Genomic DNA, 20,833 nt, shown 5'->3' with positions numbered 1-20,833 from the left:
CACACACACTCACAAACATCCCCCCCCCACACACACACTCACACACATCCCCCCCCACACACACACACTCACACACATACCCCCCCACACACACACACACACACATCCCCCCCCACACACACACACACTCACACACATCCCCCCCCACACACACACACACACTCACACATACCCCCCCACACATACCCCCCCAACACACACACTCACACACTCACACACATCCCCCCCCAACACACACACTCACACACATCCCCCCCCCACACACACTCACACATACCCCCCCCCCCACACACACTCACACTCACACACATCCCCCCCAACACACACACTCACACACATACCCCCCCCAACACACACACTCACACACATACCCCCCCCAACACACACACTCACACACATACCCCCCCCAACACACACACTCACACACATACCCCCCCCAACACACACACTCACACACATACCCCCCCCAACACACACACTCACACACATACCCCCCCCAACACACACACTCACACACATACCCCCCCCCCAGCACACACACTCACACACATACCCCCCCCAACACACACACTCACACACATACCCCCCCCAACACACACACTCACACACATACCCCCCCCCAACACACACACTCACACACATACCCCCCCCAACACACACACTCACACACATACCCCCCCCCAACACACACACTCACACACATACCCCCCCCAACACACACACTCACACACATACCCCCCCCCCGACACACACACTCACACACATACCCCCCCCCGACACACACACTCACACACATACCCCCCCCCGACACACACACTCACACACATACCCCCCCCCACACACACACTCACACACATTCACACACATAACCCCTCCCCATACACACACTCACACACATTCACACACATAACCCCTCCCCATACACACACTCACACACATTCACACACATAACCCCTCCCCATACACACACTCACACACATCCCCCCCAACACACACACTCGCACACATACCCCCCCCCCCACACACACACTCACACACATTCACACACATAACCCCTCCCCATACACACACTCACACACATCCCCCCCACACAACCCCTCCCCATACACACTCTCACACACATCCCCCCCACACACACACACACTCACACACATCCCCCCCCAAGACACACATACCCCCCCACACACACACACACACACATTCACACACATAACCCCTCCCCATACACACACACACACATCCCCCCCACACAACCCCTCCCCATACACACTCTCACACATACCCCCCCCCACACACACACACACATACCCCCCCCACACACACACACACACACACATACCCCCCCCACACACACACACACACACATACCCCCCCCACACACACACACACACACATTCACACACATAACCCCTCCCCATACACACACACACACATCCCCCCCACACAACCCCTCCCCATACACACTCTCACACACATCCCCCCCACACACACACACACTCACACACATCCCCCCCCAACACACACATACCCCCCCCCCACACACACACTCACACACATACCCCCCCCACCACACACATACCCCCCCCACACACACACACACACACTTACCCCCCCCACACACACACTCACACACATTCACACACATAACCCCTCCCCATACACACACTCACACACATTCCCCCCCCCCCCGCACACTCACACACATACACACCCACATTTTGGGGCTTGCTCATTAGTTTTACATCTCCTTTAACATTTACAGAAGCACCAACAGCTGAACATAGAAGGAGGCACCGTGCTCGAAACTATCACATTCAATCTATATAATATATATCACACGAACCCCTCAGCCAAACCCAGAAGCTCTGACTTGAACTTTTACCCACTCGACACACTTGTGAAAAGGGAATTGATTTTACAAGCTTGAATTGACCGACACCATGAAGAGATGCTTACTGTCCGAGTGCAAATGTAAGTCTGTTCACTGCAGTAGTTTCACTGAACACAATGCGAGCCTTATTATATAGTCGCTGTACGGCACAAATTTCATTGCATATATTCAAATATTAATACAAACTATTCACGTGGCCACTCACAATAATATTTGTTAATGAAGTATTTAAAGATAATTAGAATGGGGCTGTAAAAAGCCCTGTTAAAATTGTGCTAGTGTTTGTACTGGATTTTGAATGCTTGTAATACATCATGTGTGCACAGTGATGGTCTGTTTAACGTGTACTAGGCAGTCAGACCATCACCCGGGAGCACTAACCCTTAGATGACATGAATTGAAGTAAACGAAAATCGATATGACTTATTATCAATTCTCCGTACAGATTAGTACGTGAATCTACATCTCCCTGATCCTTATTATACCGACTGCACCAGGGAGGAAACTTGTGGTTTTTTTTTTTGGTCTGGTTGAAAATGGACCTCTTTAAAAAAAAATTACACCATGAAAAGTCACGGCTGAGCTCGACTTAGTTGAAAGCGGCTTGTGGGATCCGCTCCTGAAGAATTGATGGAGGAATATGGAGTCTTGTACCGTCCATCAGACGAAGTGCCCAAAAAGAGAGAGGAAATAATAACCCATTCACTGGAGTGCATGACACTCACTTCATGCTGAATAAGTGTTAAGCAGTTGGTTAGAATGGTTGGGTGAAACAGGTGTCAATAGTTTAGTACAATTATCAATTGGAGAGCTCTTTAAAATTAGAGAACAATCACTGAAAGCATTGGAAGCATAATCGCCAACGATGGACTTCAAGATTATCAATGAAACCTCGAGTAATGACTAATTGCTCCCGTTAGACCATCGGGAATGAGTAATTTACCTGTAAAGTATTAACAGTTACAGACAAAACATGTTAGAAACGAATGGTGTGATAAAGATCGTTTATTATAAGGATCCCACTCTCTCCCCCTAAATATCGGGAGAGTCGATGTGACCCAAGCCTCCTAGGGGGTGAATTATTCCGGATATGTTTGACATGATTTATTTTCAAGATTTTTTTTTAAATCTTAAAGGTATGTTAGAGCCCAGAAAAATAAAACTGGCGAAATCCAAACATTAAAAGGAAAGCGTGAGCGATATTGAGGGGCCAGAAATGTAGTTGTAACTAAAGAACCCAGAGATTCTTCGCTGTAGTTAATGACGGAGCTGCTTCATAGTGGATAGACATCGAGAACCAAGGGCAGACAACTGGGATTGAAATAGAAGACTCTCCGTCCTTAAAAAGAAAACTATATATTTTCAGGTTATTCATAAAGATTTGCAAATTTATTAGTAAACAATCCTAGTAATGGAACGGTTGATTAAAATTATCCGGAATGTTAAAAGAATCCGGGGAGTGGGGGAAGGTTGTGTTTTTCTAGGTTACTTGGTGGTAGCTGGTTAAGTAAAACCGGACCTAGTTGACTCTATACAGTAAAATTACTAGTCAAAGAACATCAATGCAATCTAAACACGGTATAATAAGCACCCGGTCAAATGCATGCAGAACAGCACTGCAGAGAATACCGTCAACCGGGAAAAGACATTTTCAGATTTCCCTTTACTTGCCAGGTCTGTCTTTATCCTAAAACATTCATTGTATAGAAAAAATATATATACGTAACGGAAGGTGTGCGAGACCCTGCGTTCAAGATGATTGAAACCTTTAGAATAAATTTGTAAGTTTTGTGCTAAAAAAGACAACGAGATGGTGGGAGGACATTTTCGCTCTTTGTTTTAAATCAGTTTTCTTTGTTTTCTTTAATAGAGTATCAACTGGCTCTCTCTAATCTTCCTTTGTTAAGAATAACCTCCCAAGAATAACCTTCACTTAGTTGGATCTGACGGCGTGGAGTCGTTGTTTAATGACTGCAGCCTGACCACATTTATTTACACCACCAGCAGCAGCAACTATGAATTGTTCAACTACAAAGTCAGTCCCAATGTGGCTCCGTCCCTTTAAACCGCTGCTGAGCTCCCAGTGGCCAAGTTAAAAACACGGGACAGCTCCCGCTTCTCATGGTAGAAAGTAAATGGTAAAATGGTTTCCTCCGATAATCGCACTTGTTACGGCGTGTATATTCATTCAGTTTAATCCGTTTACCAGACACTGAGAGAAGATTACACGTTAATACTTAGACAGCGCACAAAACCCAGTTACAAGATTGCAGGAGGGACACATATGTCTGGACTCTCACACAATTTCAGTCTCTCCCAGTTCCAAGGGACACTGACAGTGAGAAACTCCTGTGTCGTGTCCAGGTATTTTTCCATTCTTATTAAACAGATAGACTGCCAGACTCCTCCTGTCAAACTAGAAAACCTGCAAACCGTAGGCATTTAAAATGTAGAATTTTAATACTGATTTAAGGTTTGAATCGAACAAAATGTGCAATAAAATCCAGATCCTATATAATCTGGTACACCAGATCCCTTTAAAATATAATTGCATCTTGCGCCTGTTCTCGGTGCATTACTGTGTTCGGTGGCTGTGTGTGCTGGGCCACCGGTTTGTATTAATCACCCGCGCTGTGGAAGCCTTTGATAAATTGGAAATAATGGACAGGAAGTAGGCGGCAGTTTGCAGAATGGTTCAGTATGAGATGAAGAGGTGGACGAGGCGGCTAAAGAGCTGGCTCCCTTTGGAAAGTGGACGGTTGTCGGTTGAGGATGCTGACATATGTGGCACTTTAGTCCAAGAGCATCTTTGACTTCACTTTGCTCACTCATTGACTGGAAGCCCGGCCCACTTTCTACTCAACGGTCGAATATTCATGAGAGCGTATTACACGTCTGGAAAACCGGCTTTGTTTAGTTACATGTGTAAGCGGGTGTGTGTGTTCGTGAGTGTATGCCTGTGTGTAAGAGTGAGTGTGTGTGTGCATGTGAATATGTGTGTCTGTGTATAATTGTGTATCTGTGTCTGCGTTTCAGTGTCTATCTGCTTTTGTGTGTTAATGTGAGTGTGTCTGTGTGTGTGAATATGTGACTGTGTGTACGCATGGGTTGAGGGATGGGATACAGATGTTGAGTCATGGAGTTATACAGTACAGAAACCGGCCCTTCAGCCCATCGTGTCTGTGCCGGCCATCAAGCACTTAACTGTTCTAATCCCATTTTCCAGCACTTGGCCCGTATCCTTGTATACTATGGCGTTTCAAGTGCTCATCTAAATACTTCTTAAATATTGTGAGGGTTCCTGCCTCTACCATCTCTTCAGGCAGTGTGTTCCAGATTCCAACCACCCTCTGGATGATTTTTTTTTAGATTTAGAGATACAGCACTGAAACAGGCCCTTCGGCCCACCGAGTCTGTGCCGACCAACAACCACCCGTTTATACTAACCCTACAGTAATCCCATATTCCCTACCACCTACCTACAGTAGGGGCAATTTACAATGGCCAATTTACCTGTCACCTGCAAGTCTTTGGCTGTGGGAGGAAACCGGAGCACCTGGCGAAAACCCACGCGGTCACAGGGAGAACTTGCAAACTCCGCACAGGCAGCACCCAGAATTGAACCCGGGTCGCTGGAGCTGTGAGGCTGCGGTGCTAACCACTGCGCCACTGTGCTGCCCTATCCTACCTATCCTATCAATGCCCCTCATAATTTTTTATACCTCAATCATGTCCCCCCTCAGCCTTCTCTGCTCTAAGGAAAACAACCCCAGCCTTTTCACTCTCTCTTCATAGCTGAAATGCTTCAGCCCAGACAACATCCTGGTGAATCTCCTCTGCACCCTCTCCAGTGCAATCACATCCTTCCTATAGTGTGGTGCCCAGAACTGTACACAGTACTCCAGCTGTGACCTACCTAGCATTTTATACAGCTCCATCATAACCTCCCTGCTCTTATATTCTATGCCTCGGATAATAAAGGCAGGTATCCCATATGTCTTCCTAACTATCTTATCTACCTGTGCTGCTGCCTTCAGTGATCTATGGACATATACACCAAGGTCCCTCTGACCCTCTGTACTTCCTAGGGTCCTACCATCCATTGTATATTCCCTTGCCTTGTTAGTTCTCCAAAAATGCATCACCTCACACTTCTCAGGATTAAATTCCATTTGCCACAGCTCCGCCCATCTTACCAGCCCATCAATATAGTCCTGTAATCTAAGGCTTTCCTCCTCACTACTTACAACACCACCAATTTTCTTGTCATCTGCAAACTTACTGATCATACCTCCTACATTCACATCTAAATCATTAATGTACACTACAAACAGCAAGGGTCCCAGCACCGATCCCTGCATTACACCACTGGTTACAGGCTTCCACTCGCAAAATCAACCCTCAGCCATTACCCTCTGCCTCCTGCCACTAAGCCAATTTTGGATCCAATTTGCCAAATTGCCCTGGATCCCATGGGCTCTTACCTTCTTAACCAATCTCCCATGTGGGACCTTATCCAAAGCCTTACTGAAGTCCATATAGACTACATCAACTGCTTTACCCTCATCTATACATTTCGTCACCACCTCAAAAAATTCAATCAAGCTAGTCAGACACAATCTCCCCCTGACAAAGCCATGCTGACTATCCCTGATTAATCCCTGCCTCTCCAAGCGGAGATTAATCCTGTCCCTCAGAATTTTTCCCAATATTTTCCCTACCACTGATGTTAGACTCACCGGCCTGTAATTACCTGATTTATCCCTGCTGCCCTTCTTAAATAATGGTACCACATTCGCTGTCCTCCAGTCCTCTGGTACCTCTCCTGTTGCCAGAGAGGCTTTGAAAATTTGTGTCAGAGGCCCTGCAATCTCCTCCCTTGCCTCACATAACAGCCTGGGATGCATCTCATCTGGGCCTGGGGTTTTATCCACTTTTAAGCTTGCGAAAACAGCTAATACCTCCCCCCTTTCAATGCTACTATGTTCAAGTATTCACAATACTCCTCCCTGATCTCTACACCTACATCGTCCTTCTCCATAGGGAGCACCGATGAAAAGTAATCATTTAAAACCTCACCTATGTCCTCCGGCTCCACACACAGATTGCCATTTTGGTCCCTAATGGGCCCTACTCTTTCCCTGGTTATCCTCTTGCCCTTAAGATACTTATAAAACGCCTTAGGATTTTCCTTTATCTTGCCTGCCAGTGTTTTTTCATGTCCCCTCTTCGCTCTCCTAATTACTTTTGTAAGTACCCCCTACACTTTCTATACTCCTCTAGTGCCTCCACTGTTTTCAGCACTCTGAATCTGCCATAAGCCTCCTTTTTTTTTAACTGATCCAATCCTCTATATCCCTTGACATCCAGGGTTCCCTGGACTTGTTAGTCCTACCCTTCACCTTAATGGGTCCATGTTAGCTCTGAACTCTCACTATTTCCTCTTTGAATGACTCCCATTAGTTTGATGTAGACTTTCCTACAAGTAGCTGCTTCCAGTCCACTTTGGCCAGATCCTGTTTTATCATCTTAAAATCGGCCTTTCCCCAATTCAGTACCTTTATTTTTGGTCCATCTTTGTCCTTTTCCATAACTACCTTAAATCTTACAGAGTTATGGTCACTATCCCCGAAATGTTCCCCCACTGACACTTCTACCACTTGTCCGGTTTCATTCCCTGGGATTAGGTTCAGAACTGCCCCTTCTCTTGCAGGACTTTCTACGTACTGGCTCAAAAAGCTGTCCTGTATGCATTTTAAGAATTTTGCCCCCTTTAAGCCTTTTGCAGTAAGACTATCCCAATTGATACTGGGGAAGTTGAAATCCCCTACTCTTATTACCCTATTATTTTTACAACTCTCTGAGATTTGCCTACATATCTGCTCCTCTATCTCTCCCTGACTGTTTGGCAGCCAAGTGATTGCCCCCTTTTTGTTTTTAAGTTCTACCCATATGGCCTTATTTGAGGAACCTTCTAAGATATCATCCCTCCTTACTGCAGTAAGTGGCTCCTTGATCAACAGTGCAATGCCACCTCCTCTTTTACCCCCTGCCCTGTCATGCCTGAAGATTCTATACCCTGGAATATTGTGCTGCCAGTCCTGCCCCTCCCTCAACCATGTCTCTGTGATAGCAATAATATAATAATGTCATATGCTAATCAATGCCCTCAATTCATCTGCCTTACTGGTAAGACTCCTTGCATTAAAATAGATGCAGTCCAGCATTGCATTTTTCACTTGTGCCTTAACAGGTCTATATTTGCTCTGTCTTCCAGACTGACTCATTTTCTCTTCTATATTTGACTGTGCATTACCCCCTACTGTAACTCCACTCTGTATCCCCCACCCCCCGCCCCCAACAGTACTAGCAAACTTCCCAGCAAGGATGTTGGTCCGATTCCGGTTCAGGTGCAACCTGTCCAACTTGTACAGGTCCCACCTTTGCCAGAAACAGACCCAGTGATCCAGGAAAGTAAAGACTTCCCTCCTGCACCACCTCCTCAGCCATGCATTCATCTGCTCTATCCTCCTATTCCTATACTCACTAGCATGCGGCACCGGGAGTAATCCAGAGATTACAACCTTTGAGGTCCTGCTTTTTAATCTGCTACCTAGCTCCCTAAATCCTTGTTGCAGGACCTCATCCCTCTTTCTACTTATGTCGTTGGTACCAATGTGTACCACGACCTCTGACTGTTCACCCTCTCCCTTCAGAATGTCCTGCAGCCACTCCAAGACATCCTTGACCCTAGCACCAGGGAGGCTACATACTATCCTGGAGTCCCGTTTGCAGCCACAGAAATGCCTGTCTGTTCCCCTTACGATTGAATCCCCTGTCAGTATGGCTCTCCCACTGATGTGGCATCCAGGAGATCCTCAGCATCGCGAATGCTCCACAGTGAGTCCATCCGCAGCTCCAGCTGTGCAATGCAGTCAGCTGGTAGCTGCAGCTGGACACACTTCCTGCACACATGGTCGCCAGTGTCCCTGATTTCCCACATAGCACAGGAGGAGCATGCCACGGGGCTGAGCTCTCCTGCCATGACTTAGCCTTAGATAAAGCTCCTTAGTTACTCCCTTTAATTTTGAGTATTAACTATGATAGGGACCTTATTCTACTCCAAATACCACCTACTACAATCTAACGTCCCTACCTTTACTTTGACTATTGAAAGTAGTAAAAACAGGTGGAAATACTCACCTGTTCCTACTTGCCAATCAGCTGCCTCCCCTTGTAATGTGTCACTTTCTGAACTTTGACGTCAGTCCTGAAACTCCCTCGCTATCCCTGTGAGAGTGTGTGACAGTATGCCTCTTTTAAACTGCTGGAACTCGCGCTCGCCGGTGCCTGTCTCCTCGCAGGTCTGCTCAGTCATGACTTGTCTTTTCTTTCTCTCACCTTTTCCCTTTTTCCTTCAAACTACAACCTGGTGAATGCCAATGACTGACAGCACCAGTCCTGATGGTTAAACTCTCAGAGCATCCTGGGGCCATGAGAGAGCAGTACACTGAGTCAGTATTAGACTTAACAGGCAGCCAGCAACGATCTATTGGCACTGGGGCAGGAAAGTCCCTTGGATAATGTTGCACTGATAGGAGATCTTAATGAACCAATGGGAGAAAGGGGTGAACATCTTGGATTTCAGTGATATAAACCAGCAACTGGTCGTGGAACTGGTTATGCCATCAGGCTGAAAGTAAATATCCATCCTATAGCTGAAGAGGAAACTCTCCATCTTGGAATGACAGCCGCTGGAAGGTGTTACCTGGGAGGAAAGTATAAAACATCTTCATATACTTCAAACTATCATGATTGAGTTGCGGAGGCAAGGTGCTGATGTTGAAGCTCTGCACCTTCAACTGGTGGAACCACCATTTGATCGGATGTAGCGTGCATCCATGATGTGGTCGGGAGGTTGCTGATAATGCACTCACACATTGTATAATGATTTGTGTTGTTCACTATCCCAGTTACAAGGCGCTCCCGGCAGCCATGTCCACCTAGCGAAGGCTCAAACTCATACTTGTCAGTTGTCTATTGACCTACTAATGGCTGTTCCTCTCAGTAAAGAAATAAGAAAGGTTTCTTTGGGATCAAGAATATTGCAAGATGACATGCCTGATGGACTTTTAAGCCAAGTCAATCCTTTGTGGAATAAATAAAGACTTGTGCTTATATAGTGCCTTTCACAATCTCAAACACTTTACAGCCAATTAAGTACTTACTTTTGAAATATGGTCACTGTTGTAATGCAGGAACTGCAGCAGCCAATTTGCGCACAGCAAGTTCCCACAAACAGCAACGAAATAGATGACCCAGGTACTAATGAATCTGATGAGATTGTCCAGCCAACACCACCAAAGATGGTTTAGCTTTCATTCATGTGGCTGCTGTTTTGTGGGATTTTGGTGTGAATAAATTGACTGCCAAGTTGTCTAAACATAACCGCAACTACACTCAAAAAGTAATTAATTGTGAAATATTTTGGGATGTTCTTGAGGATGTGAAAAGCCCTATCTAAATGAAAAATTGTTCTTACCAGTTTGCTAATTGATGGATTACTGTGTGATTCTGTATTTGCCTCGCCACTGCCAATTCCAAAGATAAGACCTAAAAATGAGCAAGGAATTGCAGAAAGGTAAAATAATTCACATGGTGAGCATTGATTGAAAACAGACCTCTATTGACTGGATAGTTTCAAAGAGTTGCTGGTGTGGTGACATGCAAATTCTCCAGGCTACAGAAACTAAAAACCAAACCAGCCTAAAATTGCAAAAAGCCCTACAGATCTGGTCACCACGTTACAGAAAGGACATAATTGCTCTGGGGAGTGCAGACAAGATTTACAAGAAGGTTGCCAGGGCTTGAGGGTTGCAGCTATGTGGAAAGATTGGATAGGTTGGGGTTGTTTTTCCTGGAATTGAGGAGGCTGAGGGGTGACTTGATTGAGGTGTACAAAATTATGAGGGGCCTAGATAGAGTAGACAGAAATGACCCGTTTCCCCTGGCAAGGAGGTCGGTTACCAGGCGACACAGATTTAAGGTGATTGGTAGAAGGATTAGAGGGGACATGAGGAGAAACCTTTTCACTGAGGGTGGTGGATATCTGGAATTCACTGCCAGGATCAGTGGTGGTGGCAGAGACCCTCAATTCTTTTAACAGGGAGCTGGGCATGCACCGAGAGTGCTGTAACCTGCAGGGCTATGGACCAGGTGCTGGAAGGTGGGATTAGTTTGAGTGGATACCTTATTTGGCCAGCGCGGACACCAAGGGCTGAATGGCCTCCTTCTATGTCGTATTTTGTTCTATGTTCTAATTCGTTTATAAATATCAGAGAATGGAAGGCTCTATTAATGATGAGGCTGAATGCCTGCTAAATCTGGGAAGTATGTGAAATTTTCAGCCAGGTTTTTGTCTGTGGTTATATACATTGATGAAAGGTGGTTTTGAGTCAGCTTAGTACAAATAAAGCAGAATAACTGCCGATTCTGCCCATAGATCCGCTCTCCTTCACGAGGCTGTCTCATGCCAGTTCTAACTGAGCACAGTAATACCCCAGCCTTTGGCCTATACAGGATATACAGGCCTATATTGGATTTAAGTCTTAGTTTGGATCCAACAGTACAATTATAAAACCAACCACAAAATTAGTCAAATTCACAGGTTTATGATCATTGGCAAATTTAAAAACACAAGTACCAAATGCAAACTTTAAAAAACATTTTACAAGGTATTACATACTTACAACGCCAATTCGTTAAAAGGAAATCTTTATATAAAAATCCAAGATATTACAAAATTAAGTTCAATGTGAAGTTTTATTTTTAAAACAAGAGAAATAATAAAGTCTATTAAGACTGTGGACATTCAGCAGACAATTAGTCAAATTCATTGTATTTTTGGAGAGAGAGGATAATGGTCCGAAGATGTAAGCTGCTCTGTGAATGCAACATATCCTTAAAACACATTGGGAACGTATCATGGGTGAGTGTTTATGCCACTATGGTATCAGAAAGCAGATCCCATTGGCTACTTTGTTCAAAAAAGTGAATTCCTACTAATTTTTCACAGTTTATCTGTCTGCTCAAAGTATTTCCAGCCCATACAACAACAACTTGCATTATATAGTGCCTTTAACACAGTAAAATGGCCCAAGGCATTTCATCGGAGTGTTATCAAACAACATTTGACACGGAGTCACACATGGAAATATTAGGACTGGTGACCGAAAGCTTGGAAAGGGAGTAGGTTTTAAGGATCGGCTTAAAGGAGTTGAGAGAGGGAGCGAGACAAAGAGGCTTAGGGAGGGAATTCCAGCCCTGCTTAGATAATGTGAAAAGGCACTGTAAACAAATTCAGATAGTTATTTTCATTCTGCTACATGAAGCAGCAGATGATGAAATCAATTTTTCAGCTATGACCTTGGAAAATCAGTGAATGTAGAAGGAGGGGGCAGGGGGATATTGGTGGAAAATACAGCTTGAATTTCAGAATCTGTGTGCAAACATCTGAGCAGATGGTAGAGAAATTCCCCTTTTGGATCTCACAAATAACAAAAAAACTTTCAGTTTTAAACTTTCAGCCAAGCAACTAGATTTTAAATTCTGATTATTTGGATAATGTAGGCCATTCACACAACACAGTTACTCCAAGACTAAGTCATTACAGATTTAAATTTACAGTTGAGTTGTAAATATTTTAAGTTACATATCTGCTAAGTCACTGCAGAAACTAAAGCATTCCAAAACCATTGAAATTCACAATTTTACACTGTTAATTGCAAATATCAATGTGTTGTTTAGGCACCAGTATGACAATTTATATCTTATTAAAAATCTTGCATCTGCATGTACTCCATGTCTGTACAACCTGACTTCATCCCGTCATTTTTTGGTTAAAAGCTTTATATGCTAACGTTTCCCATTTTAAATTCCATGTACCCACATTTATAATGGCATTTGTCTAGGTAAACTCCACTGACTGCACTGTTTGGCCACTGGGCTTCCATAACTCACTCAAAATGCTTTCTGAAAGTGTTTTTATTGCCATTTTCTTTCTCAGAAATTTCTAATGTCCAAAATAAACCAATTAACATAATTAAGTAGAGTCAGAAACATAGTCATTTATGGCACACAAGGAGGCTATTCAGCCCAACGTCCATGCTGCTCTCCATGGAGCAATCCGGTCAGTCCCACTCTCCCGCTTGATCCCCGCAGGTCCAAGTTTATTTCCCTCAAGTGCCCATTCAATTTCTTTTGAAATTGTTCATCGTCTGCACTTCCACCACCCTCGCAGGTAGAATTCTAGGTCATTACCACTCACTGCGTAAAAAAGTTCCTCACATCCCCTGCATCTCCTGCCCAAAACCTTCAATCAGTGTCCACTAGACCTTGTACCATCAGTTAATGGGAAGTTTTTCCCCTAGTCTGCCTTTTGTAAGGCGGTCATAATCTTGTACACTTCTACCATATCTCCCTTCAATCTCCTTTGCTCCAAGGAGAACAAGCCCAGCTTTTCCCAACCCAACCTTTTAACTAAAATCCTCCATCCCTAGAAACATTCTGGTAAATTTCCTCTGAACTCTCTCAAGGATCTTCACATCCTTCACTTTATGGATTCTGTCTCTTCAATAAAAGTTGATACTGTTGCCCAGTTGGGAGCTGATCTGGATAGGTACTCTTTCTAATGCATCATGGGAAAGTAGGTACACTGCACATGCAATGATCCATACTGGTGGAGTATTTTTCCTTTAGATTGTAGCATTTTCTGCTCAATAACTTCAAATTGTTTTCAATAAACAAGAACATATTTTAAAAACTTTACAGATATCAATTTATTTTGTACTTTATAAAAAGTGAGAAATAAGCATGTACCTCAATTAGTTTTGTGTTGTACAAACATCAAAGTATATTAAGTAGAGATGCACAGATAGAGAGAGATGGTCTTCATTTAATTATCATTCACTTTTGAAAAAGAAACCAATTGAAAGTTAAAGCCAACAAATTTCCTCAACTGTTTTGTTGACACCTACAGTCAATGCTTTGTTATGATCAAGGTGGGAGGAGTGCAGTCTTTCTCCAGTTCCACTTCTGCACAGGTCACAATACATTTAAATGTTTACCCAGTTACTAATACGGCAATTATATACTGTCTTTATTTCAGAATAAAATCCACTACCCAGGTTTCCTTTATAATAAATTAACAATTTTGTTGTTTGCTAAACAACCGAGTCAATGAAGATGCAAAGCTTTAACAGTTGAAATATGACAGTAAATATATATATTCCCTTCTAAATACCCACCACATACACACAAAACTGGTTAAAGGAAAATTAAAGATGCCTTGACCAAAGTACTTGTTAATTCTTGAAGAAAAAGGATAAGATATTATGTTCCAGATGGCATACAGTCTGGCATCAGAGTACATATAGTTGGGTCACTGGGATCTTTTCAGAAGCTGTTCATTCAGCTGTCAAGAGGAAGTCTTCCAGAAGCTTCTCGGGGAAATGCTGCTTCAGTTTCTCCATTTCTTACACTTGATTCTCAGGGTTTATCAAAGAGGTGGAGAAGAGATGAACTGATCTTCTCTTTTAGCAGGCTGACCGCAACTGACTCAAAACAGTATTCAAAAATGAAACCCACTCTTAACCACCATAAATCTCGTCATGACATTTCTCAAACAACTCCCATAATTAGCAGGCACCTGCTGTTTACTTAGCTGAAGACATGTCACATCCAGTAAATATTTTTAAACAGAAGACTCAAGTCCTTCCAATGACCTTTTCTTAAAAAAAAACAAAGTCCAGCATCGATGGAATCACCACAAATGTAAAACAAGAGTCCTCAAAAAAAAATTTAAAATTGAAACACTTTCATACCATTTCCTAAAATAAAAAGCCCCAGCTTTCTTAACCTATCCTGGTAACAGACAGCATTTAAACTAGACCAGTCTGGTAGCCCCCAACATGGTTCTATCATGTGCCACTTTTAACTCTAGCAAGATCAGCTAAAGGCTATCCTTTATCTTCACAACCTGTGTGCAAAACTATAGGAGATGGACCAGTTTTTAAATCATTTTACTAATCTTTTCATTATTTTGAGCAGCAATTCATTTTGGTAAACGTCACAAAGATGAAGAATGTCAGGACCAAGGTCTGAAAATGTTCCCATATATTTTGATCTACTGTCATCAAACACTCCCCAATATACAGTAAAGCTCCTTTTACAGCATCTTGGAGGTGTGAAAGGTGCGATATAAATACAAGTTCTTTAAGTATAACCCATTTACCATTACATTTAAAATGGTGTACAGCTACTTTAAGGTGGCAGCCTCACACCAGCTGCAGCTTAATTTTTGTTAGAGCCAACTGCCTTGCTGGCTCTTTGCTAATAAGATTTGACCAGTATTAAATGTGCCAGGTGAAACATGTTCCTCCAGCTTTTCTATCTTGTGCAAGACCTGTTGTTGCACGATGCAGTACATTCTGGATAGCTGCACACCTGCGGAAGGGAATACTGCAGGTGAGTGCGGTTCTGTGCATGCATACAAGCCTGCACAAAGCTTGGTTTTCTCTGGCCAGTCAGTTGCAGCATTACTCAAGTCTGCAGTCCCACATTCCTAACAGCATTTACTGCTCACGACCCTTTACCTATAGAAACAACAATGAGCCTTAAGCTTCTCCCATTGCTCATTAGGTGGGGCAACTGTCTGAGTGTTAACCATTGCCTCTAAAATAACCAAGATCCACTTGTTAAGAACCAGAGTGAAGCATTTCACAAGTTCATCATTGCTTTTTAAAATAACTGAGCTAGGAGGTAACTATATGAATACAAAGACGTACAAGTTGTTTGCACAGTAATTTATTTCAAATAGGATTAGGTTTCCTTCAGTTTTCTTTCAGTACAAAAGATTGCCTACATTTTCTTCTAATGAAAATATACAGCATTGACTGACACTTTCAGTCAGTACAACAGCTTCAGTAAACTGGACAAGGCAGCTATGAAAAAAATAAATTAAACCAGACATCAATTATGATCTTTAGGAAACATTTCCAAAGTGATGGCAGCTTTCTGAATGAACAAACGGCACTCAGTCTGTTTAAAATACAGAATAGAAACTTCTTCCAGTGGCACAACAGAATCGCTGGAGAAACATCAGAATGGTTTGGGATGATACTTCACTGGATAATACTGCAGGTAATTCTACTGAACATCTATCCGACCCTTCAGAATGATTTTTAAAAAAAAAAAAGAATATAGTTAGGTTTTAAAAGGGATGGGGAGGGGAAGGAAATGCAAGGTCTCTTCCTCAAAGTTGGACAAATATTTAACCCCTACACACCTTTAAAATTGAAATAGGATCATTCTCTGGCTGAAGCAGACTGTAGACCTGTTGGCATTTGGTCTCAAACCATGCTGCAGTCATAACAATTTGCCATTTCATTGCAAAAATGAAAATCTAGAAAAAAAAAACTACAAAAGCAAGGTCCCTTTGGTGAATTATTTGAACACATTTCAGTCAGTTGTATGCTAGACTGCAGCACAAGTCAGATTTCGGTGTGAGCTCTCCCTCCACCCCTCCCAAAAATACCCTGGGACATCATGGCAATATGCCTCAACTTAAACAGTAATCTCCCTAAACTATTGCACCAGTGTAACATTAGACACACCCTTACATTTTGGCCTCTCAAAATCAGGAACTATATTTTGTAACAAACCTAAAGTTTTTTGTTTTAAAAAGGGGACTGTTTGAATTGACAGTGGGCAACCTCATTTTGTACCACAGCCTAGAAAATATGAAACACTATTAAACAGGGGCCACTTTCAAATCCACACGAAAGGACACATTGCCTGAATGTATAATTCCAGGTCAGTGGACACAGGTCAGCCAGATGAGCAGTGAGTCAAGTATCTGATGTCGCCAGAAATATCTCTGTATGCTTAAAAGTAATTAGCTGTCGCACGAGGCAAATCTTGATTTGACACAGATTCTTTACAGGCAATTGACAGGCAGACAAATAACTACCCTGATGAGCACCTTTGTTATACAAAATATGTACAAAAGCAATGAAATTGCCACTGCAGTGATGCATCAAATCTTTTTCACAAGCCAATAAGCACTCGGCTTCAACTCGTATAGGCTCCACTTTCAATGGTTACAGTTACTATTTATTTGTTAAAATAACTGAACTTCCATTTCAGGCAAGTTTTTTTTTTAAGTAACATTTTATCATTGAAAAAATACATCTTCTAAAAATATAAGCAAAATATTTCACCATCTCAGGTTGATTGAAAACTCGAAAGTTGGAGAATGGTCCATGTTGATGTGGTGTTGTCACATGTAAAATACCACACAAGTTTAAAAAAATTCATAAGTATATAATGAATGTGCTTGATTCAGAGAGGGACTTAGAAAGGAACCTGGCAGTGATGACTAATTCAGTACTTTTAATGGCTGGACTATGAGGTGAAGCTATTAAAAAAAGCTGAAATTATATATAGCTAGAACAATAATGGCCCCACTGGAACTGTATAATGAACTGGTCAGATCATTCACAAATTATTGCTTTCAATTCTTGCCCGATCACAACATATACAACATGGTGCAGAGAGCAGGGGATTCATCCTTGGTGTAAAGGGGCTAGCTGTGAAGTTGAAGCTCACAGTCAAGAAGGTACAAACTTATACTTATGGCCAGGCTGAGCAGAATCACCTCAATTTGAGAGGAATGAAAGGAATTTTTAAAAGGTTGTTTTGGTATATTGAGGTTACGATTGCATAAGTAAGGTAAACCTGAATATCACTTCAAAAATAGGGCTAGAAATGTAGAATTAGGGACACATTTAGAGTCGTGAAAAATTAATCTGAAACAGTTATTAGGAAGGACTTCTCTACTCAAGATGATGTACGTTTGGAATCGGTCAGGCAGGACAGTGGAAGCAATACACTAGAGGCATTCAATATGCAGGGTTAAGGTATAATGGAGCCAGAGGGATGAGCTAGATGTCCACCTCCCACCCCTGACTCGTATGTGCCAAGCTACTCACGTCAACAAAGTTCCAAATTCAGTTCCTATCTTTTCTGATTTAGTCGACCTGAAGGAGGAGGGAAGCCAGCATGGACTCGGTGGGCCATAAATGACTGGGGAAAAGAGGTGTGAGGAAAAATTCAGGGATCCTACCACCAATTTTGGTCAGCCAGGATTGGGCTGGATTCAGTCCCATTCACCCACCTCTCCCAATAGTTGAGCAGTCCAACATTTATTGTCCAGGTATTACGTGCGAAGAATAGGTGCTTAGGTGAGGTACCAGTGGGTGCTCAGCTCCCATGGAATCATAGCCCACCAGTCAGGAGTGTAGTGGAGAAAAGGGGTGTACTGAGTTGGTGGGGCATGACAGCAAATGCCCTTAAAGGGCAGTCAAGCAATCCAAACAGATTGCTCATTTTTTTGTCTTGCCCAAAGGAGGTGGAGTTGCTGAAAAACAGTTACAGTTAAGTTACATGTTAGAACTAACCTTACACTTTATGTTGAAATGTTAAAATAAAATGGGAAATGTGTGCTCTGGGGGAAAACAAAATGCCCACCAATATCCTCACCAGAAGGACTACCTATGCTGCAACGCATGGAGCCATTTTCCTTCTGCAACACAATTAAAAATGGTCTTAAACGCAAGGACGGATATATCTGGCTTTCCACTTTTTGGACCTCATTTGGAAGTAGAAGTACATGATCATTAGGAAAAAACAGGATGCTGCATACAACACAACACAAAGGCTCATGTCCACATTGGAAAACCCTATTCCAAAAAACGAAACAGATTGTTTAAGCTTTTTCTTCAGGCTGCCTGCTTCCTGGTCAAATGAAATTCTTTTCAGGTCGTCAGCCAGATCACCCTTTTCTTGTTTCATCAAGGCACTGTGTTTTGGATTCTGGAGGTTTTCCTTTTGCTCCTTGTGGCCATTCCCCAGTTGAGATAGCACTTGTTTTTTACCCTCATTTCTATTATTTTCTAGAGCTGCTTTCCCTGCTTGCAACTCATGTTCACTATATTTATAGGAAATGTTGTCCACACTGTAACGAGACTTCAAAAATGCTAGAACTTCTTCCTCATTCCAGGTATGGAGTCCCTTGATCTCTTCATGACAAGCGGGACATTGGTCTGGAGTTGGCCATGCCACCTTAGGGAACATTGGATCCTCACTAGGAGCACCTAAGAAACCAAAAGAAAACAAAGACAGTAGTTATATATTGTCACAGATCATTTTGGAAATGGATGTGAATATTTAGATTAAGCTCAAATATGAAAGTCTTTCAGGTATGCAGTGTCTTAGGCTTTTTTCTCCTAAAATATACATACTAGCTATTGAATCAAAAATGTTTGCACCTTCCTTGTGCCACTGATGAACTATCTGATCATGGTACAATCTCTATGTTAAAGATACTAAGCAAAGAGTTCATCAAATAGCAATGGGATTCTCTTGGGTGCATAAAAAATCATCTGCATTTGATCTGGGCGCATCTAACATTTTGCTGTGGGATTGTTGTAAATTTAATTTGGAATTCACCAATATCCATCTGTTTTCCTCCCATTAATCTTTCAGTACAACCACACCTTCAAACTGTTGAAGTTTTAATCTTTTTCCATTGTTTTAAAATAAAGGTTACAATTCACCTCCATTTGTCTCTACTTCTGCACCACATATGGCCTCACTGTCGAACTATTTAACTGACCCCTCAGGTATGGGTGTCTATGATTTTTTTCTGTATTTATGATGATCCTGTCAGTTTGCAGAAATAAATAAAAACAAATAGGCACCCATTTGCATTTTTCTTCTCCCTTAACCTGTAAGCTAGCATTCAACTGGCTACCATTAAAATTTACAAGCTAAGATCAGAGTTAAACAGATGGATTTCTTTGCCATAACTATTTTCTATTTATTTCTGGTGCTTAATGAAGCACAAATTTGCTGGAATGGTTGTAATAGTACCCAACCAGTGAAGATGATTCAACTAATCCCATGCTCAAACGCAGCCTTGAAAAAAATCACTTAAGCAACGGAGGACTGAGCACCTGGACATTAGTTGCTGTATGCATAGGACATTGGGATTTATTCTTGCTCAGAAAAATCAACATTTTCACTTCCCTACAACCCATTATGCAGAACTGCAACACTCTTAAATCATATATGTGGTAATATTTTGCGAATTTGTTGCTGGATGTCTCGCCAGATTACTTGCTTTAAAGGTAGTTAAATTTCATCAATGTGTAATGGTCACTCTTCTATGGAAGCCATTATCACACTGACTAAATCAGATAGCTTCCAAGTCCATGAATTTTGATGTCAAAACACCTACATTAATTAATAAAACTAGTGTGTTTCTTGGTAACACCTCAATAATTTAATACTGCCTTTAAAGATAGAAAAGTATCACTGCAAAGGAAAAAAAGGACAGAGCCAAAGCAATAGGTACTGGGGGAGGGGGCAGGGTGGGGAAACCGAATGCTTGGTCAAAGAGGTGCCTTTTGAGAGGGTATTAAATGGGAGAATGTAGTGGAGGAGCAGAGAGAATTCAAGAACATGGGGTCTTGGCAGTTGAAGGAATAGTTGCTAAAGATGGTGTAAAGAAGCTGGAGTCAGACAAATGGGGAGTCCAGGATGGGGTTGCAGGAATTAATGGAGGCTACACAGAAATAGAAGGGTAACCATGTTGAGATTTAAACACAAACACAGATGAGAATTTTATATTTGAGGTATCAGGGAACCACGAACCAGTAAGGACAGAAGTGAAGAGCCAGCTGAATTTTGTGCAGAACAGGGTGGGATGGGGCAGCAGAGTTCTGAATGAGCTCAAGTTTACAGAAGTCAGCGAGTAGAAGGCCAGCCAGCACAGCATAGGAACAGTCAAGTATGGAGGTGGCAGAGACATGAATGAGGGCT

The 20,833-nt window shown here is 42.5% G+C and overlaps 1 protein-coding gene across 1 annotated transcript in view; it reads right to left on the bottom strand.

Moving 5' to 3' along the window:
• Positions 1–16,137: 16,137 nt before the first annotated feature.
• qsox2 (quiescin Q6 sulfhydryl oxidase 2) overlaps positions 16,138–20,833 on the bottom strand; it is a 97,543-nt gene continuing 92,847 nt past the window's right edge. Inside the window, exon 12 of the mRNA XM_068012213.1 lies at positions 16,138–19,104. Coding sequence (XP_067868314.1) covers positions 18,557–19,104 — 548 coding nt within the window. The 3' untranslated portion in view covers positions 16,138–18,556. The remainder of the gene's footprint in view (positions 19,105–20,833) is intronic.

Source organism: Heterodontus francisci, chromosome 32, assembly GCF_036365525.1.
Source record: "Heterodontus francisci isolate sHetFra1 chromosome 32, sHetFra1.hap1, whole genome shotgun sequence".
Taxonomy (NCBI): domain Eukaryota; kingdom Metazoa; phylum Chordata; class Chondrichthyes; order Heterodontiformes; family Heterodontidae; genus Heterodontus; species Heterodontus francisci.
Note: the sequence above shows the minus strand (reverse complement) of the source record. Positions and strands in the feature narration are given on the sequence as shown.